The sequence below is a fragment of the Helicoverpa armigera genome, chromosome 1 (genome assembly GCF_030705265.1).
Source record: "Helicoverpa armigera isolate CAAS_96S chromosome 1, ASM3070526v1, whole genome shotgun sequence".
NCBI lineage: Eukaryota > Metazoa > Arthropoda > Insecta > Lepidoptera > Noctuidae > Helicoverpa > Helicoverpa armigera.
The window spans coordinates 17,905,536-17,932,587 of NC_087120.1; the positions used below are offsets into that span (position 1 = coordinate 17,905,536).

Below are 27,052 nucleotides of genomic sequence, written 5' to 3' on the forward strand. Positions count from 1 at the left end.
GTTTTCATAAAATAACTGTTTATTATGAATTTTCACGTAAAAGTTTCAAAGTAAACAGTAGCTCAATTCTGCTAATTTTATTTAAGCGATATACGATTGCTGTTCGACTAAGATTCAATCACGACCCAATTACGATTGAAGCATGTGTTATTTTATCTTTTAAATAGACGTTTTTATCCTTTTCTGTGAATTAATCATATTGTTTTTGTAGTGTTTGTGGTATCTGTACCTAAGTAGATACAAGAGTAGGGGACACACGAGTAACGCGAGAGCCGTGAGCGAGTACGGGTGTGTCCAACCACGATAGGTGATACAGGGGTCCTACATCCATAAATTTTATAGTTTGCTTACTTTAAAAAAAAACGGACGTTTCTGTTGCCGGTGAATTCAGATTAAAAAGCTGACGCAGTAGACAATTTATTCCGAAAAATCACTGCGCCGTTCAAACGCTAAGTTCAGACGCGAAAAGATACAAACGTATTGTATATATAAGATTATATATAATAGAAGCTTGTACTAAGCAATATATTCGTTAGAATTTGCGTTCTTTTGTATGTATAAATATCTATCTATGATACAAAACTAGCCTAGAAGCATCAGTCGAAGTATGAGCATTGTGAAGTGAGTTACACTAATTTGCACTATATAGTGTTGGCCGTTGAAACTGTACAATATATTAAAGGTTATGGCACACTTGAACGGCAAGATACGGCACAGCTGTTAGGTATGAGCTGAAGTTTGTTTATTTGTTTGAACACGCTAATTTCAGGGCCCATTTAGTATTAAATGCCAATTTGCAAAATGGCACACAGTCGCAAGAGCCAATCCATGAATGTCTGTGACTAGTTCTCGAAAAAACCAATTCGCGGAATGGCTAATTCTCAAAAGATCTAAGTAGTAAAATGCCTAATTCGTGAAAGGACGAATTCGTAAAGTGGTTAATTCTCCAAACGGCTAACTTTTACCAACTCATCCCACAAGTTATATATTATGCATACATACAGTTTTACATTATTAAAAGTAGCTCCACCTAGTCAATCAAACGTCATGGACTATAGGTCCGATTTGAAAAATTATTTCAATGTTACATAGTCTATTTTGTGTTGAGATTCCCACAGGATACGGGTGAAACCGTTGGCAGAAGAATAGAAGTTAGTATGAGATACGATTAAAGGGCCAAATTCAAATGACAAGTTAAGCACTGGGTTGGAGCTGACTTGTGCCGTGCTGTTCATGTGTGCCATGACCTTTACTATAAAGAAACCATGTGATAGACGTTTTATTTTATATATATTTCGTATTTATTAGCTCGTTTTTATGTGGTTTTTTAACTTAAAATCTTGAAATTTAAAATTCCCCCGCGACGTCTATATAAGACCGCTAGCACGGACTGCTTCCATCGGAACAGTTTCGGGCAGCAGAGCGCACCCCCGGCTAGCACGGTCGGCATCCATCTCGGATCCGAATACGAGCGGTCAAAGTGTTGTGTTGATCTTTAGCATTTACTGTAGAACATTCGTGATAAGTGATTTTTTTGTTTCTTTGTTTGTCGACTGAGGAGGGACAATTAAACCTATTACAATACAACTGGTTTATGAGTGGTTTGATTCATCAACAAAATCCCGTTATACTGCGGGAATTTTTTTATTTTTACTTCAAAATAACTGTTAAAAAACTATTTTCAAAGTCGTTTAAGGCCTATAAAATTGATATCACTGGTTGATATAATATCATAAACTAAATCAGCAAAGGTTGAATATCGCCGGACCATAGACAAACAATACTACTCTTCAGTTTCAGGTCAGACAAGAAGATGGCGCTTACAATAAAATGGTAATAACATGATAATATAAATCTATCTACAAACCCTCAAACACCACGCGATATCAATCAATGCAGTGCGAATTAAATAAAGTCGCTTGATTTAAAATGTTTAATTATTGTGATGGAAAACCGTATAAAATGGCAATGAAAAACTATATTTCTCTTCTATACATTTCTTAAACATACAGGGTATCCCAAAACACAATACCTGGTAACAAATTATACCAGTTCTGATTTTTGAGACACCCCGTACAAGACTTAGCTGTATATTTAGCAATACGCAACACATTAAAAAATCTGTATATTCATATACATATATATACCATTCGCACTGCTCCTTACTCTAATATCATTCAACAGTCTTACGGGCCATTTAAGAGCGGTCTGATCCCTCCGAGTTACTGAACATGGATGCCACCATGTTATCGAACTCGGGGACAGCGTCTTCGAACATCTTCAGTTGTTTGGACAAAGATTCGGAGTCGGTTCCAGAAGCTTCGATCACAATGTCCGTCCATTCGTCACTAATGGATCTGGCTTGCAAGCATTCTTGGTAGAAATTCGCTAGCTCTGCTATTGGGCTGCCATCGGCGAAGGGGAACTCCTGGAATTTGTGAATTGATATGTTAAAAGGGAGGTGATTTATATTTACGGAGAAGCACATTAACCTATACTAATCCTACTAATATTACCTCTATAAGTGGGAAAATTTGTGAGTATGTATGGATGTATGTTTTTAATTATTTTAATCCTGTTTTTTAAATTCAATGTTTATGTAACGCGTATTATTGTCATTGGGGCATGAGGTGCTAACCTATAAGTAATTGTAATACTAACCATAGCTATAAGAATTCTTGTTATGTATAATGTATCAGTATATACAATTGTTGGTTGGCCAGAAATAAATAAATAAATAAATAAATTCTTTCATGCAAAAACGGTTAGACCGATTTGGTTCAAATTTGGTATTTTTATCAATACACCACGCGGGCGGAGCCGGGAAAGGAAGGAAGCTTGTAATATAATAAAGGGAAAACATGTTTTTTCTTTGTTTGTTTGTTCGTGCCCTAGACGCTCCGAAACTACTGAACTGATTTGAAATAGCAGCAGACAAAACGCTAAGAACTGAAATTTGGTATTTTTATCAATACACCACGCGGGCGAAGCCGAAGAAAGGAAGGAAGCTTGTAATATAATAAAGAGAAAACTTTTTTTTTGTTTGTTTGTTCGTACCCGTAGAGGCTCCGAATATACGAAGCGATCTGAAAAATTTCACTGCCGGAAAGCTACTACTACTAATATAGTTTATCCCGGTACGGACAGTAGTTCCCACAGGGATCGTGTAAGTGTTAATGTGGTTTATACCACACCAATCATCCCAAGTGTTTAAAATGGACGACAAATATGAAATAGTTTGTAGATTAAAGGCTGTAATAACTAGTTAGAAATGTGTATTTATTTGAGAATTACATAACAACATAGAAAAACATTGGTAGTTGTGATTGTAACATCGTCACATGATGTATGTACAAGTATGAATGGGTAGTGGCTAGAAATTCCAACTATGCGCCTTATCAAGAGTCGTAATGTTTTACTTGGAAATTACTTTGTAGATATATGGATGAGTGAGTTCGGTCATAGCTAACGTTTGAGAGAAATGATCGAATCAATTAATAGCCGTTCCCTAATTCTATATATTTGTTGTTTCCCTTACCAGAGATACGCATTTAATGTTACTTGTATGAGGCTTTATGTCTAAAATCTGTAGTTATTAAATCAAAAGATAGATACAATATAGAGAATGGCCGTAGTAAACTAACAAGGCAGTTTGTGTTAAAAACCTCTTGTTCTTCTGTGTGTCTTCGAAACTACGCAACAGATTTTGATGCGGTTTTTCAAGAAGGTTTATGTGTATAATAACAATAAGAGCCTTGCCTCACTAGGACGCCATGGCGACGTCGCTAGCGGCACAGGTCTGGCTACTTCTGGCATCCAAATGTAGCCAAGTCGAGTGGCTATGGCGTCTCGATAGTCAATTGTTTACGTCGTCGCTGAAGAAATTGCACTCTGATTGGCGACCACGTTGGCGACTGTGTGAGGGAGGTGCGCTTTACCGTGTACATTGTAGTGGCAACTGTGGCCACGTCGCCAAGCTGTCACGGTAGCCAGAAGCCACGTAGGGAACTGTAGCTCGTGGCCACGCCTCCAATTTAGCGACGTTGCCAAACCGTCGCCAAGTGAGTTAGGTTCCATACATTTCAATACTAACTGCTTGGATACGTAGCTGGCGACGTCGCCAATGGCGTCCTAATGAGGCAGGGCTCTTAATGATGCAATGGCAATGTCGCAGGTCATGCAATATCTGTCCATAATTCACAACAAGATCGATAGTCCATAAATACTAGGTCCTTGGTCCCTAGGAACGTGTCAGCAAACTCGCAGGGACAGGTAGCGCCGCGGCGCCGCCCGCGACTGCTAGAGCCCCCCCGCGCACGCACCGAGCGCGCTCGGCAAGCGCCCACCAACCGCGCACTCCGCATTATTGGGGACATATTATTGCACAGCACCATGAATTTGACTTATTTGCCGATAGATTAGGACATTTGTATAAAGAATTATAAATAACTGCTAGCCATCAAGTTTCCATAAATTTATTTCATAATTAATTATTTTAATTGACAGTTGCGTATTGCTTTAATTATTTTTTTATTATTATTGGTATTTTATTTTAATATTAATGTTATTTATGGACTCAGATTGTTTTTTTATTATTATTGTTTATGTTAATTAGTATTACCATGACCATTCCTGACAATGTAATGTGTGTAATAATGTAATGTAATGGTGTACCTAATAATTCTGCTATTACCTACATAATAACGAGGTTGTGTAATACCTGCCGATGTTTAGTCTTATAAGCGTTTTGGATGTGTCATCTACTAGCATGTAAGATTAAATGAAATAAATAAATATAATAAGTGTCAGAAATCAATATAATTATATAATAGATAATTACCATAAGCCCAGAGTATCTGTCTCCGTTCTTAGGCTTGGGCACTTCGATGGCGCGGCTGACGGCGTGAGCGGAGGAAGTCGGTACACTAGTACTGCAGCTAGGTTTGTTCGCGTTCTCGTGGTCTGATATCGTTAGCGCTTTCATTTTCTGGAATTATGTGGGAATTTGAGTTAAACAGTTGAAGTAATAGTATTAACACACGTTAGAAGTCAATTAGGTGAGAAATGATTATCAGTTTGGTCCATTTTGTCAACGTTAAACAGACTTTTATATGATATAATAATACACAGCCGGTTATATGGACTTTCAAACTAAAAATATGTAAACACAAATAAAAGACTGACCTCGAGGCTTACTTTAAAGGTTTACTTGAAAAGAAAAATTAAATATTTTACAATTACTTACGTCACGACCGTCGACCAATATCTACAATGTCAGTGAGCCGTCAGAGCCAGAAGTAAATAGTCGCGTATTACGTTTTTGTGAACCAAGGGTTTCTGTCCGACATAGACAGTAGGTATCTTGGACAACAATAGCTAAAAAACCGGCACTAAGGGTTCCGTACCATTATTTAAAATCACGTTTGTTGTATGGGAGCCCCCAAAATATTTATTTTATTCTAGTTTTCAGTATTTGTTGTTTTAGCGGTAACAGAAATACATCAACGGTTCATGAGATACGGACGGACGGACAGAGGAGCGAAAACAATAGGGCCTCGTTTTATCCTTTGGGTACGGAACTCTAATAAAAGGTGAAGAAAAACATCTTGAAGAAACCTTGCTTAAGTCTGAAATTGCTTGCCTTGAGCAAGCGTAGTGGTTAACGCTCACTCCTTCTCTGTATGAAGACAGTACCTACAGAGGAGTAGTAGTGAAAGGATAGTAAAAGCTGATAAAGATGATCTTACATTTTCCATCTTCTCCTTCTCAGCTAGCAGCCAGGCCATGGGCGGCTCCGGAGGCAGTTGCTCACTGAGGGTCTTGTGTAACTCCTGGATCTTCTTCTGATCGACAAACGCACCAGCAGTCAACGGCTTCGAGAGATCTAACTCTTTCTTCTCGTTGCGGTTTTTTCTGAAAGGCATTTATGTTAGGTTTATTATACACCAAAGGTAGACAGCGACATAATCATAAAATAAATATATATATCAATATTATCAAGTTAAGAATTTATTTGATTGTACGTGCTAATCTTGGGAACTACTGGTCCGATTCCAGAAATTACTTCAGTGTTAATAACTATGCTTCTAGAAAGGCAATGTGTTTTTATCCAGGTGCACGCAGTAGTCCCCACGGGACGCGTTTAGAATACATCTTGAGTTATTTCTAGACCTACACTAAACACAAAAAAAAAACACTTCTTGTTCTTCAATTTTGTTATACTATCAACTATCTAAAAGCAATCAAATACACAAACTAACTAACACTATAAAGTCAGTCTTTTTTGTTTTTCAGTTCAAGTGGGTCAATTTTATTTATTTTTATTATCTGGGAAACAAACAATCATACACTTCTTATAATTTAGTGGTTGAGACAACTTACTTAGGGCTCTCCGTATAAAAATGGTCACTCTTAACCATAATCCCGGTAGTGGCTGGCGAGGCTTCGTACTCAATCTTCTGTCTGGTCTCCGGCATGAACGTCATCTTCGTCCGGTACACCACCTCTATCATTAGAGTTCCTATTGGCGTGTGTAGCTCGCTCACTTTCACTGTCTTGCGTTTTTCGCCTGAAATCGGTAATAAAGTTTTTAATTATTATCGCCAAGCACGTAAGAGAGGAATTATTCTTATTAAAATTGAAAAATGAAGGGTAGACTGGAAGCCGACCAGAACATATTTGGGAAAATTCTAAACTGCTGAACATATGTGAGAAAGGTACCTAGATATTCTAAGAAATATATTAAGGGCATACATAGGCTACATATATTTTATCCGGGTGCGGGTAGTTCTTACCCCGAGACGCGGGTGGTACCTAAAGAGCAGCTATCATTATAATATATCCAACTTAACATACCAAATTAAGAATAAGGACTTTTTATGACCATCTTATAAAAACGATCTATGAAACTGTTTAAGATGCTTACAATTTCTATATGACCGTTAATATTGAACACTCGAGTCTGTCACTCGAGAAACTTTTGTGCCGTATTGGAACAAAAGTTAAAGCTATCGAGTAGTAACTCGATAGACAAAGGAGTAACTCCTAACTGTCCAATGTTCTAAAGCTAAGTTTAAATGAAACCTAATAAAATATGTACCACTGCAGTAAAGTTCCTTACTTCCAGCCTTTTCTCAGTAATATTTAAAGACCAAATAATCGATACTGTTTTGTTACGAAACTTTCGAATTAAATCGAAGACTTTGTTGTGGAGATCCAATTTAGTTTAATTGATACCTTGACATTTAAGTCGTTAAAAAGAATAGAAAGCGCATTTAAAAGGCACCCTAATGTCATGTAATTGTTTTTCAAGTAAAGTCTCTTCAATGCCTAAGTTTTTGACTGGAATTTAGTATCATTTTAAAAGTAAAGTCTGCAATGCCTAACTTTTTGACCAAAGCTACGTAGATACTGAAAAATTGAGGTTTTGCGGAAACCAAAGTTATTAAGCGAAGTTCGCGAATTCCGCGAATTAGGCTTTCATGGCTTGGAGACGTCCCTACTATGAGAATACTTACAACGGGAAACCATTGTACGCAACCTTTTATAAGTCCCATCATTAAGGCGGATGAAAACTGTCTCTATCTAAACCCACCTTTAAGTTTGTTCGGCCAATAGGAGTTTGTTAGGCCTACAAATTGTGACATAACATATTACGTATGCGCGTTTCAACTATATGTACCAGTCAGTCGGATATATGCTAATTAACAGTATCTTTGTCAGCAAAACGTGGCATGTTAATTATTTCCATAAACGTACAGGATATCATAGATTCTTAGGTATTTCTATTTGCATATTAAACTGCTGTTTATTGCCTAGTAATAATGAACGTAATAGATTAGTAAGTACTTAGTAAAAAAAACTAAGCATTACTTTTTAATTTGTATTTTTAAAGACCTAAAATCTAGATATTTGAATTTTCATGATGTTATTTTATATGGATTCATTTCAAGAAAGAGTTCAGAAACAAAAGCTCAAAGTTTTTCCTGTTACGGCAAAGAAGCAAGCCTCAAAAATTCAAGTACCAGTTTTCAACATGAAGTGAAAACAATAAAAAAACTTTTTATTGTTTTTAAAAGCCCTAGAAAGCAAAAAAATATACTTTTAGGTTCGCAGGTCTAGAAGTCAGGTGGTTTTTGTAAAAACTTTTTATTGTTAGCTTTTGCAGTGTTTCTTCTTCACGTTTTATAACTTTATACACATTGACCTGAGAGTTTATCTACCTAAAGCAAGCCTACAATTTTCGAAAGCTGTCTTCGATTTCTCAGGTTTCCTATGATCAGATCCTAGACTTGATAATAATGCCACTATTTGTGAAGGTACATGTAATTTCAAACAAAAAAAGAGTTGTTCAAATCATTTGATAAACAACCGAGATATGGGAAAATTTAAAATTTCCTTTTTAAAAGTCAATTAAAAACTCACCTAAAATATCATAATCCGGTTCCCCGCCATAGATCTTATGGGAAATCTTGTAGGACTCATTATGCTGTGACCTCGAGAGCTTATACGCCGGGGTTATCCTTGAAATAGTCAGGGTAGACTTCAGCATGACGCTCATGCGGTAATACACGGTGGAAGGTGAGCAGACCTCGCTGCCGGGAGACAGCTTGACCGTCCACAGTTCCAGCACCATGTCGTCTCCATCGACTGTGTGTAGAGAGATCTCGATGCAAAGGACTTTGGTAAGCGCGTCCACAACTTCGCCGTTCAGGACTCGTTTGGTGTCTTCCGTCACGCCTGGCTCGTCGGGGATTGATAGATTGAACTGAAAGAAGTAGATTGAATGTTATGTTGGGCCATTGCTACGGCGGATATTTTGGACCAAAAGGGTTAGTCACCGATTGATGAAGTTGATGGATCGAAGTTTAATCCCTCAAATGCTTTAGAATAGCTTCTAAGCCGAAGAGTGGAGGGGCGTATGGATATGTATTTCATTATATATATATAAATGGTCTAATGATTTGACCATTACATGGTTTTAGGTTTAGGTAGTTGTATCTTAAGAATTGCCCCTCCTAAATCCCTACTATTATTATAACTGCGAAAGTAACTCTGTCTGTCTGTCTGTCTGTTACGCTTTCACGTCTAAACCACTGAATTTAATAAAATTTGGTACAGAGATAGAGTTGACCTTGAGAAAGAACATAGGATAGTTTTTATCACGGACTTTTAAAGAATCTCTTGGAAACGCGATATAACCGAACTCTACGCGGGCGAAGCCGCGAGCGGAAGCTAGTAAATCATAAACAGATATTGCACAGCGTAAACTTTGGAGCTAGTTAATGATCTATAATTTATGACGCAAGAAGCAAATACTAATCAATGCTCGCACACAATGAGTAATAAATCCACATGGCATAAAGTAAATACTACTTCGCTTAGTCTGCAAGATAGTATAAAAAATTGCTAAGTTGCAAAATAAGTTTTTTTATAAATAAAAATTTATTAAAATAAAAATAACATGCAGTGCAATTTCTTCATTTTTGGCGCCCAGCATTATAATTACACGCTAATAAAACCTATTTCTTTTTATTCAGCTTTATGCTGTTAAATGTTCCATCAAATGGGAAGACTCAATCAGTAGACAGTCAGTAACCTTGTCAAAGATCAGACGAAACAGAGACTGTCACATATATGCTATGCACAAATGCTTGATTTTATTTAGCACGTTATCATCATATTGCCTTCACTGCTGAACATAGGCCTACTACCCTACTGTCTGTATCCCCCATCTATTACAATACCATTTATAACGAAATACAAGCTATAAATTCGCTAAGCCCGCATTTAATAGTTAAGCTCAGATTTCAAAGCAGTTAAGCTGTTAAAGCTTAACAAGCGAACAAAGTTTTCAACTGTTCCAACTATTAACAACCTTTCGCAGACCAAATACTCTCCTGCAACTATTTGCCTACTGTATTCAGACTTTCAGAGTTACTAAATTCTGCATACATTCACTGTTTTCCAGCAAATATTAGGAACGTTCATATTTAATAGTGGTCTTCAAAATGTTCCATATTTGTGTAACTATTTTCAGCGGCACCCATTTTTAGTAACCTTTGAGAGACAGATAAATTCCCTGAAGCTGTGCCCTACTTTATGAAAATACTCATAAAGTGCTGATTTTAAAATGGAAATAACATTTTAAAACGGGTTGACAAGTTGACACTTCTGGGTTATGCACTATTGGGAGTAAATAATTTAACGTTGACAACGAGTTTCAGCAGTTTAAAATATTAAAACATTTTTATGACATGCAAGAGCCAGTTAAATGACATTCGCTAGTGAGCTTTTGCAAGCTCTTATGTGTTCATTATTTATGTATAGACAACAGCATATCAGCCTACCTCAATCTGTCAAATTTCTTTAATAGATTTTTAACCTTATCACAATAGTGGAAGGTTTATGCTTGATTGGCAATATTTTACAGATTTGGGTAGGTTGACCTGCTGGAGTCTGTACAAGAATTTTAATTGGTTATTCTGTACATTTGCTGTACTTAAGTGTTGTGATTTCTTTATCTATACACATGCATCAAAAAATATACTGTGATTTTCTTAAGGCTTGATTTTATATGACTTTTACAGTTTCAAAAATAATAATTAGAACTGTTAAATGGTTTGTAAATCTTATTGATATGCAATAAGTGCCGGATTACTCTAAATGGTCTTGGTACAAGTAACGTGATTTACATATAGACAAATATACATATGACAATAATTTTTTTTACAAAAATGTGAAAAAAAATTAAATGTTGCACAGCAGTAACATATTCATACACTATACATTATTTTGCAAATAAAATAAGACAAAATAGAAAAAAGTCAGAATAAGCTATTATTACACTAAAAATAAATTGCAAATAAAAGTCGCTAAATAGCAAGCAAAGCACAAATTAAAATGTAAAATAGCACTCAGCAACTTAAATAACAAGCCTACCGCAACTTATTAGAAAACATAATGAATTGATATGCCCTACATTATTGCTATCTATTGAACAAAACAAAGTAGCAACACATACTTCTAGATAAATCATCTTTACAATCTAAGCAAACAATATGTAAGTATATTGTATATACCAACTAAGTAAATAAATAAAAATAGGCTATCATTGATATCAAGTGAAGGATTATCTACTTGTTTTATAATACTGGGGTCAAAAAACTATTTATCAATATGTGCTAAGTTTTTATTACAAAACTTATAACATTCTTTGATTGTGCTCAGTGATAATAAAATACTCTCAGTATGTAAGACTAGTGTACCGTAGTTTCAGTAGTTTTGGAGCAAGTACATACAAACAAAAAATGTGTTCTTTTCATTATATTAGTATAGATGTGGTAACTTTTTATTACAAAACTTATATTTACATTCTTTGATTTTGTTCAGTGATAATGAAACATCTCTCAATGTTTGAGAATATTGTCCCCACTTGACTACAAGTAGCACAGCAGTAACACCAAAGCAATAAACACAATTGACAGACAAACAATAAAACTCAACTAGTATGAGCACACACATATTTTTAACATGTTATTGCAATTACATTACCATGTGCCATGCATATGCAGGCAGGTCATACGAGAATAACTAAGGACGTGCGTTTTTACGACGTTTTGTACCAAAACAAAGCTTACCCATTGCGGCGAAGACTCCACTCCGTTGTCCGGAAACTTGGCATTACATTCGTGGGTTATTTTTTTCCCTTGCCTGCTCTGAACCACTATTTGTGCAACCTTCAGGGTCAGTACCTTCGTAAACTTATAGTACAGTTTGCTCCTTTCTTGTAACTCCGCGTTAGAAGATGCCATTTTCTTATCATTTATTACAGCTAAAGCAACAATTTCATGTTATTTCGATCATTTACGCAGCGTTAAAAAGTATATGCGATCGTAAAGTAACATTTTTACAAATAAACACTGTGCTCTTGTTTGTCACAAATAATTTATATTATATTTTATTAATCAAACAATAGTTTTAGATAGTGTTATTGCAATTTTGAAACGAATAAATGTAAGAATTAGAAGATGAAACTATGAAACGCAAAGCACTGCAGATACGTAAACGCCACCAGACTATAAAAAAAAATCATATCACACAAGAAACTTTGTTGAGATCTCATCATTTCATTTGTCACATGTGGACAAATCTCTTTCATCTGATTGGACAAAACTTATTGGAAGCTGTTTGTTATTGGGCAAAAGCTTGTCAATCCATGCCGTATACGTTTCATTCTATGCGGTAATCTAAACTTTGACATTAAGAAAAACAGTACATTTTTGTACAAAACTATTATATTAACTTTATAAAATAAATTGCGCCGTTACTCGAACTCCATAATTTATCTTTTTATCCGCAGAAGATATTTCTTTACACAAATAAACTCTGACTGCTTAGTTAGTAAAGTTACGCGGTGTTAACTTTCGGCCAATCAGCGCACTTGGATTTGGCGCGATTCCCGAATACAATGGAGCCAAATCTTATAAAATGGTTTCTTTCCCGTTTTTAGCAATACTCTACACTTAATTGGTTATTAAATATTATATTTGTTACACCTAATAACTACCAAATGTATTTAAAAAATATAGAACTTTAAACTTACACATTATAAAGTTCACTTCGTTATCTGGACTTTATCGAAAATGTTAAGGACGCTGGCGACGTGTGTCTAGGTCTCGTGTTAGGCCACTTCTACCAAGCTCCTAAGTAAGTCTGCGCTCCTGGTATCTGAGACTGCAAGTAATCGAATATATTGCGACTTGCGCACTGGGAGTTCAAACTACGCAGACTTAAACTAGATACCCTGTAGGTTCATAAATAAAATAGGTACCTAGGCACTTGCAAGTACCTCTCCGTTGAGGAGATTGTGAATAAGTAGGAACCTAAACTAATACTTAGAATCGGCGTAGGTATCTCAAAACCATTTTGGTAAGTAGGTATAATCACGTGCAAAAAAATATATTCACTAACCAAAAAAAAATCGATTTCTTTGTAAAATGTTGGTTATACTTATTTTGATGACCTTTTTTTTGAATGGCGTCTCGCAGTTCAGCATAGGAAGCTTTTGACGGCTCAACCGGACAAATCCCAGTGGATGCCTAGAATTTAAGGCCTCCAGCCAGGGTCAAAAAAGCTTAGAAACTAAGCGACTGTGTTAAGGGCACCCCCTGTGGAGTACGAGCCTCGGCTCAAGGCGTCGCTGACTAACTGCAAAGGGGTACTCTGAATCATAATTTTAGGGGCGTTTTAACTGTAATGCTCAGCTACGCGGGCTGGCTAAGCAAGGGTCGGGGCCTTGATGACCTATTTTATATGTTGTGGCTTCCAAAATATTATGTCAGAGATAACATTGAAAATGAAGCAATCCAAAAGAAGAAAAGCGCTATTGAATTTTGATAAGGGGTAGGTATACGTAATTGGGACTTGAGACATAACAATACCAACAATATTTTAAAAATACCTAGCTACGCCTGCAAACATCAACAAAAGATACTTAAGTAAAAAAATATGAGTGAAAGCACTTAAAGCACTCAGGCAGTCTTACAAACGGAATGATTCCAATTAGTATGTCAGGCCCTCTACTTATAGTTCGTTTTCTGATAGAATAATATTCTGAACAGGAGTATAATACTTTTCTCGAGCGCCAGACCACTTGAAAATATTCCATAAGTACCCAATTACTGCTAATTGGAAGTTTTTTACTTTATTTCAATGAACTGAAGTACTGATTTAAAAAATATATTCACATTTTATGATTCTATATAATTATGTACCTACCTATATAAAATTTACCTAGGTCTTGGTAAGTAGTACCTAGGTAGGACTTAGGTACCACTTCAGTTCAGTGTAAGTAGCTGTCTAGTCTATTGTAATGAAATGATGGTCTTCTAATGACCATAAGAGACAATGTATAGAGCTGTCGATGTGTGGGAGTAATCCCTTTGATATAAATTGGCTAAGAGCATTTCGAACTCGATTCGAGGTTCCGTAGGTACTCTCCCATATAACCATTTTTGCGAACATAACGTAACCGTTTCGACACTTAGTGTCGACACTGATCTATCTCGAAACATAATCTCGTCGACGTTCCGTGTTAGCGCCGTCGCTGCAACTAAAAATGGGGAAGATCTCGACACAATAAACAAGTAACATTTGGTTTCTAATTCACGTCGCCGTGTCGTAACATTGTTACCATATTTTAACCAGAGATCGCACTAATCATTCAATCATTCATTCGTTCGATCAATTTCGTTGGCTCGTGCGTGAGTGACACGACGAATAATACAAAATACAAAAAATCCCAAAATGATGGTTGAAGTATGATAATGATAATGAAGTAAACAAAGTTTTAGTTTTCATTAATTAATATGGTTTATAATGCTCAAATCTTATTGGGAAAAAAAGTTTACTGTGTAATTTCTTTGAATATGTTGATATTTCCAACGCGCCACCGTAATATCATGTTTTAATAATTCTGGCGAAAGAAAAACTTTTGTTAAATAAAATAAAAATATAAAATGATGCACATCGAGTGCTCAATAGCTTCCATTTAAATACAATATCAAATATTTTAATCCTAATACAAATTATTTAAGCAAGATTTACTCATTAAATTGGTAAATAATGAACTATGAAAAAACATTTTTGATGTTTGTTATGAAAAATATGCTCGTCGCAACTAGTCACAAAGTTACGATAATGTGTCGACACGTGTCGACATGTTACGGTAAATTGTTACAAAATTACTAGATTTTTAAGATGGTTTCTCTTAATATTTGGTTACAGTGTTTTCCAAAGTTTTAGTAAGTCGGTTACTTGGGTTAAAGACGAAGACGTCTTGTTTTGGCCGAGAAAAAGAAAAAACTGCGATTTGGAGCTCGAATGTTGAAACTTTGGCACTAGGGTAGGGACTATACCACTAAGCTCCTCCACTAAATTCCGTACTGTTTTCCTGTAAATGGCCTAGAAAAGAATAAGTTTTAAGTTCAATAAAATGGGTATCCGTCAATTTGCCCTACCAACAATGCAACATCATGAAAAAAATATTATTATAATAAAGAAAAACTTGTGTACGAGTACAATTAGGGACCAGAGATATTTTGGGACTTGGTACTTATTTCTTTAACTCTTCTGTAAAAAGTTGAAGTCCATCGGAATTTACGTAAGGTTTTTGGTTGTTTACTCATTTTAAATTTCATTAAATGGTTGGTAACGGCAGAAAACATAGACAGTTTGAGAATAACTGGCTCTCGTCATGTTTTAAATGTGTTAAAGGGTTCTGGAACATCGACTACACCATGTTACTACCCAGTTACGACACAATTGTGTCAACATTGCTCACTGGTTACAAACCAAACGCAAAGTTTCTAAAATGTGTCGTTACAAATTAAGCTGTAAAGTATCGACACAGCGACCACACAAAGTTACTGAATCTAGTTTCCGTCACATTTTTACTGAACCGTTACAACACATAAAAGCTAATCCCTACACAGTCACGTTGTGTCGTACCTGTTACGAAACTGTTGCGACTTGTTACATCTTTATCATATCTGCGACCAAAAATGGTTGTATGGGCTGTCTATACGTTAGCGATGAAATTCATAGGGTGGCAAAAGCTGGTATGGCTGCAATTTGTTTTTCAAGAGACTATAAATTACTTAATTTCCCAAATCAACTACAATGTTATAAGGTGCCATGAATAGAAGATAGTTCGTATTGTATATAATCAGATACTGAAACGCGTGCCTGTCTATTGCCTTGCTTGAATAATATCACTGAGCAGGTATGCAGGTAGTAGGTCCTATCCAAAATAAGATTAGACTTCCAGGTTTGAAGCTTTGAGGTGCAGAACCCCAAAGTTTACCCTTTGTTTTTTTTAGAAAAGGTCATCCTTTACCTCACCTTATCCTAACTGGGTTGGGGTCGGATTCTAGACGAAGTAAGTACACCTACTATGTGAATAAAGCTTTTAACACCGATATGTCACCGTGTCAATCTATCTTCCTCGACAGGTTGTTTCTCAAGCTTCAGGCTTTTACTTATTAAGTTCTACCTACCTAGCTACATAGGTACATACAAGTTTCTAGGTAGGTGCTTTGTTCTTTACGAAATCTGCAGTTGTATAGAAAGTAGGCACAATCATTGGCCAAAATCAATCAAATGTTAAAAATACTTCATCATCATCGTCATCTCAGCTATAGGATGTCCACTGCTGAACATAGACCTCCCCCTTTGATCTCCACAGATACCTGTTGGAGGCGACCTGCATTCTTGATGTATAAAATCTTTTATAAGAACTACAGAAAAAAATTACATGATAACTACAAAACATTAAAAATTTGAGATTTTAGTATTCAGGTAAGTATTTTCTAAATTAGATGATTGATTATAAGTATTTTGTAATTGAATGTACTGTACTGTAAGTACCGGGTTTCTTTCCTTGCTGATTTACCTGCAATAAGCAACTGCATTATTCTGCCGTGTTCGCTTGTTCATAATTAAGTCGTTGTTGAAACCTGGGCCAATTGCTACTTTTGGTAATACCTACTCTATCTGCCAACAAAAAAAAACATTAAAAATATCTAGCGCCATCTCTTGATACTTAGATTCACATTGATACCCAACTCGAAGATAAACGTGCACCTCATTAGATGTCGCTTTCAATGCAAATAATCTTGGCGTTTGGCAGAAACACCTCTTATTCATTCATGTTGTCCTGGTAACTTAGGATAGTTTCAATACCGCTTACCGACTTTATATAGATAGGATATGTCGAGACCAGCAATGTATATTAAACTAATGATAAAATTGTTGATTTTGTTACGAAGAAGTAACAACTTTGTTGCCGCTGAAAAACCACTTGCAGTGGTAAATTAATTAATTCTTATTTCTTTTACTAATAAGCGTCTTGGATGTGTCATCTGTTAGCTTGTAAGAAGAATATTGTTCCTTCTCCATTGAGAACTCTGGTTATTGACGTGTAATTTCAGAATTGCTACCCTGGCCGAAGGAATAAACAAATGAATTCTATACCATGGAGGTCATATGACATTTCCAGGGACCAGGTTTGGAATTCAACGATCTTCGATTGGGTTTCAAAATATCAATAAAAAGTATTAAATAAATTATAAATATTTATTTTATTAAAAGTTTACAATAGAGTCATATTCATTTATGCCTTGTCTTATAGGAAGTCGATTCTGTTAAAACAATAAATACAATTTGTAAAACATGTTTAGGGAATTTCCCCTACGCCTCTAATAAAATTGCTAAAAGATTTAAATTCGATATAATCATTGAAACTACGAAGAGGTAATATTATGAGCCGCTATGGTTATGAATGTACCACTAGCTTATAATTTTATACAGTAGTCCATTGTTCCTCCGGATAACTTAAAAAGGAAGATACTTATAGCTCACGTTGTCTATGGGATATTCCCATGTTTATCTTTCTGTCATATTTTGGAAGCCGCGTGATATGTATCTCCTTTCCCCAATCTATTATCATAAAACAACTATAGTGCTTTGGAAGCTACCAAATATTACGCCAAATGATTTAAGGATTGCAATGGACAACTGCATGTAATAAGACCCTCGATCATACTATGGATAATAAAATTGACATTGGATATTTTATGGAAAATAACAGGTATAATAGGAATGGATAAAACAGTTAACAATAATTAGTATTATGTAAGTTCATTATTTAATACAATTAAGTAATTCAGTGCTTTAATATCAGTCATAAAGTTATTGCTGTGCCGTTTAAGATACTTTGGCGTATTACACTCAATATTTTCCACAAAACGAATCCAGTATACCTATCGGTAAAATCACGGCTGAATTGCATAATTTCACATTAACGCCATAGGTTCGCTAAAAGGTATATATAAGCTATCTATAAGATTTCTAAACATCGCTTATAGAATCAATAAGTTAAAATCACCATCTCCCAGAAAAGTGGTCAAATTCGACCTTATTGCTATGATATTACGGCGGAGGCAAACCCAGGGTTTTCCTAACAAGTCGCTCGGCAATTTTGTTAAACTGTTCGCGATCCTCTCTCCACATTTTGGCTGCGTCCACGTTAGCACCGCTCTCGTCATTTGGTTCTGAAATAACAAAGTTTTTGATTAAAATTAAACTCATTAAAATAAATAAGATCATTCAGATCATTATATTAACTTATTAACTTCAGGTTTCTGCTAAACATAGATCTGTTTCCGTATTTAGCTACATTGCAATGAAAAATGCACATTCATTGAAAATATCTCATATTAGGAGGAAAGCCAGATGTACATTTTGATTCAGATACAAATATAATTGTTTTCAATATAATTATTTATAAGAAATGCAAACTAGCTTAGGCCATTGGTTTCACCCACTTCCTGAACGAACTACTTTCCGCAGCCGGTTTAAAGATTGCCTGTTCTGGTATATAAGCAACCATACTGCCAAGTTTCATCCAAATCCATTCAGCTGTTTGCAAGTTAACAAGTAACAAATAAACACACTCGCATCACATTTGACAACCTGTATGTTTGTAGAAGTAAAAAAATAGTATTTCTATCAATACATTTCATCATCATCTCCTGAGCCTTTTCCTAACTATGCTGGGGTCGGCTTCCAGTCTAACCAGATGCAGCTAAGTACAAGTGTTTTGCAAGGAGCAACTGCCTATCTGACCTGCTCAACCCAGTTACTCTATATATCTATTTCTAAATTAATAAAACAAATTGTTGATTCTTACCAGCGAGCATGCTGACAACGGAGAGTAATATTTTCTCTACACTTTGTACCGGGGACCAGCGCTCGGCACTGCTCTCATAGCCCATGGGGTCATCACCAGGCGCGTGGAGAATTGATATACATACGCGGCCATCAGCGTAGACTGCAAACACAAATAATAATTTTAATTAGAAAAAAAATATGTACAATTTAAAAAGGCTAATAAAATATTTGTGTATGGTAATTTGGTACTGATTTCATGTTTTTTAAAAAGAGTTACATGCAAGTATTATAATTAATTTCTATACAAGAGCAGATTTAGGTTGTGTTTAAAGAATTGACTGTGAAATTAAATTCTCAATTTTAAGCACTGTAGTACATTAAAGCATTTTATATAATATAAATATGTACCTAATCATGTTCTTTATAAAATTACAAATATCAAATATACAAACTTACTGTTTGGATGAAACATTTCGCAAATAAACTGCATTTTAGGAGGGCTGAGAGGATAGTCCGGGGGGAAGACTAGTTTCGCTGGAAATATTCCACCCTCAAAGCATGTTCCTTCGGGACCACTGCAAAAGATATAAGTTAAATTATATTCAAGATTTTCTCATATTATTTCTCAACCAAACCTCTGTACTAATAGAGGAGCCATTGAAACTCAAAGTCAAATAATTTATTTCATTTAGGCCTTTAAAAGCACTTATGAACGTCAAAAATATCACTAAGTTTGATTCTAGTTGCCATTCCAAAAGTAGCTTCTTATGGAGAAGAACGGGCAAGAAACTCCATGGTTACTCTTTTTAAATTACACATTATTTTAGAGGATGGTTTATGTATTACACTTGTATTAAAATGGATGTGCAAAATCAATGACCTCTGTTGTGTAAGTACATATGTACAATGTCTTTTATAAAGTAATATCCTCCGAGCCTTTTTCCCAACCATGTTGGGATCGGCTTCCAGTCTAACCGGATTCTGCTGAGTACCAGTGCTTTACAAGAAGCGACTGCCTATCTGACCTCCTCAACCTAGTTACCCGGGCAACCCGATACCCCTTGGTTAGACTGGTGTCAGACTTACTGGTCTTTTATAAAGTAGATGGGACGTAAAGCTGACCAATTTGTAGTAGAAACAAAAAAAACTTTGTCAATAATTTAGCAAGGTGATTGACCTCATTCACTATGTTTATCAAATAATAAGTGATATGTGATCAATTGACTTACAACGTCAGAGGTATTTAGATTAAATATTAAATTAATAATTTGGAATATGACCGCTGTCTTGAATAGTAACAGAGTAATATACCAATTATTTTGTTACATAAACAAACTAATTGGTATATATCAAAAGATGAGAAGTAGAAGATTGTCATGGTATAGGCATGTAATGAGGAGGGATGATTCGCATGCAACAAAGTGTGTGCTAAGTATGAATGTAGATGGATGGAGAGGGAGAGGAAGACCTAAGAAAAGAGGGATGGATTGCCTGAAAGATGACATGAATAGGAACGGAGTGAGTGTCAGTATGACAAGTGACAGGGTCTAATGGAAGAGGATGACAAATAAAATTGGGAACAGGACAGGAGGAAGAAGAAACAAACAGACAAAAAAAAGAGAATTATTTCATCATTTATGTGTATAGATTGAAACTTACGTTATAAGTGCCTCCCACTCGAAGAAGTTTTCTTCATTGATAGGGCCGGCTATTATGCCCTCTGGAGGATTTAGAGTCAGCTCTGAAATGAGAACATAAGCTTATAAGTTTAATTATCCACACAGTTCCATATACCAGTTATTTTATGACTTGATGTGTATCATGTGTGATATGTGCATAGTCATATCACCATAAAGAAGCTCAACTTTAATTTGAATAAACCTTATTGAGTTGAGTCTACTTCTAGTCAAGAGAGAATCTACTACATCACAAACTACACAGGCCTCCTCCAAGCTAGGGGTAGGTTCATACACACAGCGCTGGGTATGCATGTTGGTGAGCGCAGTTAAAGATATTTCTTAGCTTCAGAGATGCTGCTACCCGTCCCCGAGCAAGGCGTTTAATATTTAGATAGATTGATAGTCTTTATTTGGTCCACCAATTTTACATTTTTGATCTTAACTTAGTTAAAGTAGGTGACATAATGGGCGGTCTTGTCGCTAAGAGCAATCTCTTCCAGACCACCTTAGGATGGATTGAGACGAAAAGGAAAAGATTATTTACTTGATGTTGTGGTGGTTATACCCATTAAAGTTGATAGTTAGGTAAACAGTGTTTGTACTTGAAACCAATCTGTATTACCAAATGTATAATGACCTTTATTAGGGTCAAACAATGTCAAGTTATGCAAGAATTTATTTAGTTTGGCTGAGTTTGAATATTTTTACTTATAAAACTTAATGGTATCTTGTTTATGGCCAGAATACTGGTATGTTTTGTTTAACCTTTTCACCGCCACGCCATATCGGTATTCCTATGCCCTGTACGCCAAGCCCGAAAATCTTAATTAAATAATCTACTAAAAAATACGTAAAAGTAATGATTTAATAGGTTTATTTTGTATTTTTCTGCGACCTGTTTTTTGTCGAGTATAGCCGTCGTTGGCGCACAGGGCATGCTTGCTCATGTCGGCTATAGCCGACATTGGCGTTCAAAAGGTTAATTATCTATGTATCATTAGATGAGGTTTGATTCTCTATTTATGATTTCTTATAAGAATAAATTTTACGGCAGATGTAAATAATACCATGAATAGATATTCTTAAGTCCAGATTGTGTTATAACCTTTAAGTAGATGCAACTGATTTAATGAGCTATGGTGTGACAGGTATGTTTATTAAAAGTAATCAAGACCAATATCATCATTAATTAATGTGATTGCTAATAAGACTTCAAAATTCGTCACATTATAATAGGTAAGTACTGTGTACAGAATGAATTGCCAATAATTTGCAGTCACACCGCCTGTATGCACATATGTTCAGATACCGATAAAAATAACCATTATTGCATCAATTATTAACAACCTTCTGTTGCAAGGAGCAATGAACTAGTTTTAATTAAACCAATATTTTATCTGCCCATTCAAGAGAATAAAGTTATAGTAAGGAAAAGAATGCTCAATAGTAATTACAACCAATTATAATTTACCAATCTCCATCTAATTATCAATGTAATTATTTAGATGATTGTGAAAGTTTACTTTATAAGGAAATATTGAGAATACCTTTTTATGCGTACTCACGTTTATATTCAGCCATGAGGCGCCTTAGCGCTGATCCAGCCATAATTTTTATTCGTTAGCTGGGAATGTAAATAATATCATTGAATCAAATTTTTGCCCAAAAATCTGATGATGACCACAGCTGATGACAGAAAAGTGCGTTGACTGCTGACAACTACTGAAAATAGGCGCGTTGCAGCTACACAAAGTGGGTATTGTGGGTAAATAAAGCATGACAGTTTTCCTACGTTATCACGTTTAGTTGTCACTAGTGAGAAAAGCGAGGAAAGGAAAAGGAAATTAACAACAACTACTCTAGCGCTTAAAATTTTTATGCAGGATTTGACTCATTTTATTTTTGTCTTTAGGTGGTTAGCCGGTGGAATTTAATATATTTTTGGATGACCTACGTGACTATACTGCACCATGTGCAGTGCACAGCATAGGATTCAAACCACTGATTCAACTCGGCTAGCAGATTCTGATAAATTCAATTTTTCTGAACCTTCTTACTTGGCTTTTTGATACACATGAACACTTTAGTTGTTAAAATAAAACGTGAAACATTACAGTTGGTCAGCAAAAATGTTACCTGTGCACAAATTATTTAATCTGTACACAAATCAAAAGAAAAGCGGTGATTTTGAAATAAGTCTGTCATTAAAATGAAAATTTATTTATTTATGTTTTAATCGTAAGTTTTGCCCTAATCGCATGTAATTTTGGGATGATTATTAAAAAAAATATTCAACGGTAAGTTAGAATTTTCCAAGAAAATAGGTGAGAATATATTTTGGCCACTTCAATTTTACATACCAACTCATTATACCTTTTTATTAGGTAACAGATGTTTTTAGCTAGCCGTTTAAATAAAAGTCTGTAATATATAACAAGCAGGCAGCAATATCGATGATGGAAAAAGTGGGAGAGAATGTATCACCATCGGAACCATTGTTAATCGTGCCTGGCTCTTCTGTGAGTAATAAAATTAATTACATTATCGTTAACACGTGTTACAATTTACTAGTTAATCCAGTTGACATCTGTTCATCAGACTGTCCATAGTCTCCACAGGCCTCTTCTCATACAAAGAATTAATGGACGTCAATCACAGCGCTTGTTCAAGGCGGATTGGTTTTCAGACTTAAAAGTTAGGTTTCGTCAAGAAGTTTTCATTCACCTTTACCTACTCTAAAAAAAGTTAAGTATCATGATTAAGTAATGGTATCCTAGCCGATTGTCGGCCACGGTGGCTGTTATTGTTTTAATGAGGTAAGCCAGCTACGCAGGACATACCTATACTTAGTACACAAGCATTGGCGCAGATACAGGTGCACTCTCTACTCTCTCATTTTCATAGCCCGAGTATGGCAATCCGACACGACCGGAGAGAGATCAGGCGCACGGCCGACATTTACTTTTCGATTAATGAACTGGTGTGTCAATCACCAACTTCCAGACTACCAGCTGCCTTTTTAAAGTTTATAAAATCTACAGGTTGAAATAAAGTAGGTATTCAAACCACCAGGTACAATATCCCCTTATTTGGGGGGAATCTGCGGCCGACTACACTTGTAAGCTGTGCATGAAAACTTTTTACAATAGGAGGGCTTTGCAAAATCATAAAAAGACCCAACACGACGAGGAAGGGTCAGGAAGTGATGGAGAATTTCAGCAGAAACCAACCCCTTTTAGTGATCAAGTAAGATTTGTGTTTTGATTTCCCTATGTATGGCACACGTGAACTGTAATCTCAAAATCTCTTGCACCTTAAATGCGAGTTATATCTTACGACCAATTTAGATATAAGAACCTTGATCTTGATCGTATGTAGTTACACCAACCTTTTTTTTTTGTTTTCTTTTTTTTAAAGACGTCAAAATCATCAAATGACCCCTCCCGCCGTGGGTAAGCGGCGGTGAGGGAATGTCAGACTCTTACTGACTAAAAACCGTCGTGTTCCGTCGTAGGCCTCTTATGTACCAGAGCCACGGTAACTCTTTCGAACAATCCCGCAGAGGTAGTTACCTACATAAATTATAATCTGAGGATTTTACAAAACTACTTTAATTTCGTTCAGGACATAAACGGCCTCTGCGGTTTCAAGTTCATCCCTCTAGATAAAAACATGGATGGCGTGACCACTGATAGTGACGGGTTCATGACTCGATGCTTCACCGAAGATACCTCATACTTGATCATCAAGATTGAGAGGAACGAATTGGATGCTGAGACGATAAAGCGGTCCAGGCTAGATGGTGTCGTCAAGAGGACACAGATGAAACCAAAACTGCCGATTGATTTGAGGTACTTAGGTCTTGTTTCTATACTCGAGTAATAGAATTTAAACTAAAAACTTTTCGTAAGGAAACCAGTGAAAACTGACACTCGTAAACTTATATGCTTTGGTACCATATAACATGTCATCATGGTGTATTTGTACGGTAATAAATTATAAACATTTATTTATTTACTAGTAGGTAACATTGAGCTTTATTGTTTAGCAAACTTTTTTTATAAATCTAGACGGTGTGCTGAAAAAACCTGGGGTCTTATTTTTTTAATTTGTTTCAACCAGGGGGCCCTTTACTTGCACTTTCCCTTCGACCCTGCGGCCGGACCTGCAGTGCCGTCAGATTTTCTTCAATTGCTGTGATTACTCAGTGCACTATCGAGAAGAGCATACGAAAAGACGCAAAGCCGCGCTGCGCTGTCAAGTGTGCGAGAAACGGCTAGACCGGGACTTCTACCCCACCGACACTATCGCCCCACAATACCAGCCTCCTAATAGGTTCACCTTCTCTTGTCGCATTTGTAATCAAATATTTCTGAATAGCAATGAATACGATGAGCACAACCGTATCGTGCACGCGAAGATGAAGCCGCACCAGTGCTCCATCTGTGCCAAGCGGTTCACTCAGCAGGGCGGGCTGCAGCAGCACATGAGGATGCACACCGGGGTCCGTCCCTTCGTGTGCACGTACTGCCCCAAGGCGTTCACTCAGAAGGCAGGGCTGGACCAGCACCTGCGCACACACACTAAAGTGAAACCGTTCAAATGCGTCATTTGCAGCAAGTGCTTCTCCCAGTCGGTGCACCTTCGTCAGCATATGCGCACACACACAAACATACAGCCATTTGAGTGTACTGTCTGCGGTCGGAGGTTCAAACAAAGCAGTCACTTAAATTTCCATATGCGGTCGCATGTTGCCGAGAATTCTCTCGTTATGGCGAATTTTGTGCAAGGCGAGGGCCAAGATGCCCAGATGGATTTCCTGGACTTGGCTAACTTGCAGCGAGTGCAAGATGGCGACACTTTGTACTATGCTACTGAGCTAGCAGTCGGCTCGGCGTCCAGTCAGAATCCTTTCTCTTACCAAGCACAAGTTGTTCCTGAAAATGTACTTTCGATGTGACTTTGATTCAGTTTTTTTACTTACGTATGTGATGAATATGTGTATGAAATAGGCACCAAGCATTGTATATTGTATTCATCGTATCATATTATTATTTAGCTTGTTAACTTTTAATTAGATTCAGTTACTTAATTACTGTTTAAGATTGCATGATAAATAAATCAATTAAATAAGGAATATTTTTTCATTTCTGAACATTATCAAAAATCAAATCAAATTACCTCTATTTTTAGGTTGAATTGGTCCATAGATATATCTTGAAAACTAACATACGTTTTACATAACATGGGTACATAATAAATATTAAATCTCGATCAACGACTAGGTACAAAGACGGCAATGAAAAACATTGCTGCTTTTGATAAGCTAAGTGTGTGCATGATTTTTTAAATTATTTTGGATTGGGCCAATTAAAAATTATTCAAGTACTAAAATTACAAAATAAGTAGGTAATCCACTGATAAAAAAATATGTCAAAAAATTAGACTTATCAAAGCAATAACCAACCAACCAGCAATATGCAACATTGTACACGAAAGTGCAATGATTTCATCCGAAGTACTAGGCGAGCATATCACGAAAGAGATAATGTATGTCAACAGTGCATCGAGTACTAGAACATGTGTTAATTAGGCTTTCCTACTCGTTTGTAGGGGATACAACTAGTTTCGGAGTTCCTACTTCCATTTGCCGGGTGCATTGGAGAATGCGCAGTGAGAACTTCAGTTTACGCACAATGACAGTTTATTTTCAGAACCTGGAGAGAGCTGACATGCCATTGAGAATGTACCTAGTTTCCGTAAATCGTGTAAATTAACCCTAAATTATTTTTTGAGTGACCTCTTTGCCTCGGTAGGAAATGTTTGGGAATTTTAGTGACGTAATAATATTTTTTTTACATATTGGGCTCAAGTTTATTTTTTAGTGTCACGTGAAAATCATTATCTATCTAGTGCAGTATTCCCAATGTCGTCTTGATATTGATATCGAATTATTATTGGTCTTTATGCAAACTGTTATGTAAATAATGATACGGTTCCTGACCTATTTGTGAATTATATTGACTTGTAAATGCAAGACTGTCGCACTCGAGCACACTTTTTAGTAGAACGAAAACATCTAAAAGATATTCCCAGTGTTTAGGTTCGTAAGTATTCCTCTAAGAAATAAAAAACGCGACGCATATCTAGCCGAACAAAATGCAGACGTAAGTAGGTAGGTAGGTCTTTCAAAAACTTTAGGTTATAAAAATCAAGTCCTACACCTCACCTCACTCTTTTTCTGTTCCCGAAAAACTCAAGAAGTACGGAATATAATTTACACACGTTTTCAGAAAGACCGAAAGAATCATGAGGAGACTTAGGTAGGTAGGTATATTAAAGTTGTAAAGCTATGCAAAACTATGGTTGGCCGCCAAGTTCAAGTAAACAATGCAAAAGCTATAACTTCCCAAGCCAACATTTTTAACTGACTCTTTACTTTAATCGTCGATAAAAGTAGTGCAATTGTTTTGCACTACTTTTTCAGAAGTACTCAGACGCTGAATGACTGTAACCAAATCTCTTTTGAAACTAGAATAGGCAGGCAGCTTTTGAACACCGAAAATTGCAAACTTCGTAATACAAATTGCGGAAATATATACAATACAAAGTTAGCAGTGTAGCGTGTTATGATATACAGA

At 36.0% G+C, this 27,052-nt stretch overlaps 3 protein-coding genes across 3 annotated transcripts; 1 reads left to right on the forward strand and 2 right to left on the reverse strand.

Moving 5' to 3' along the window:
* Positions 1 to 544: 544 nt before the first annotated feature.
* On the reverse strand, positions 545 to 12,709 carry LOC135117392 (autophagy-related protein 13 homolog). Its single transcript, XM_064036595.1, has 7 exons — positions 12,605 to 12,709; positions 11,640 to 11,833; positions 8,425 to 8,767; positions 6,382 to 6,568; positions 5,748 to 5,913; positions 4,841 to 4,987; positions 545 to 2,428 (listed from the first exon to the last, which is right to left on the reverse strand). Exons 1-7 carry the CDS (start codon positions 12,606 to 12,608, stop codon positions 2,198 to 2,200), a joined length of 1,272 nt encoding a protein of 423 aa, XP_063892665.1. The 5' UTR covers positions 12,609 to 12,709; the 3' UTR covers positions 545 to 2,197.
* A 4,413-nt stretch (positions 12,710 to 17,122) lies between these two features.
* LOC135117394 (ubiquitin-conjugating enzyme E2 G2) lies at positions 17,123 to 22,134 on the reverse strand. Its single transcript, XM_064036605.1, has 5 exons — positions 21,977 to 22,134; positions 20,392 to 20,473; positions 19,189 to 19,307; positions 18,752 to 18,892; positions 17,123 to 18,113 (listed from the first exon to the last, which is right to left on the reverse strand). Exons 1-5 carry the CDS (start codon positions 22,017 to 22,019, stop codon positions 17,992 to 17,994), a joined length of 507 nt encoding a protein of 168 aa, XP_063892675.1. The 5' UTR covers positions 22,020 to 22,134; the 3' UTR covers positions 17,123 to 17,991.
* Positions 22,135 to 22,796: 662 nt separating this feature from the next.
* Positions 22,797 to 25,541, forward strand: LOC110372437 (zinc finger protein 26). Its single transcript, XM_021329139.3, has 4 exons — positions 22,797 to 22,930; positions 23,484 to 23,657; positions 24,036 to 24,262; positions 24,534 to 25,541. Exons 1-4 carry the CDS (start codon positions 22,865 to 22,867, stop codon positions 25,369 to 25,371), a joined length of 1,305 nt encoding a protein of 434 aa, XP_021184814.3. The 5' UTR covers positions 22,797 to 22,864; the 3' UTR covers positions 25,372 to 25,541.
* The last annotated feature ends 1,511 nt before the right edge of the window (positions 25,542 to 27,052 follow it).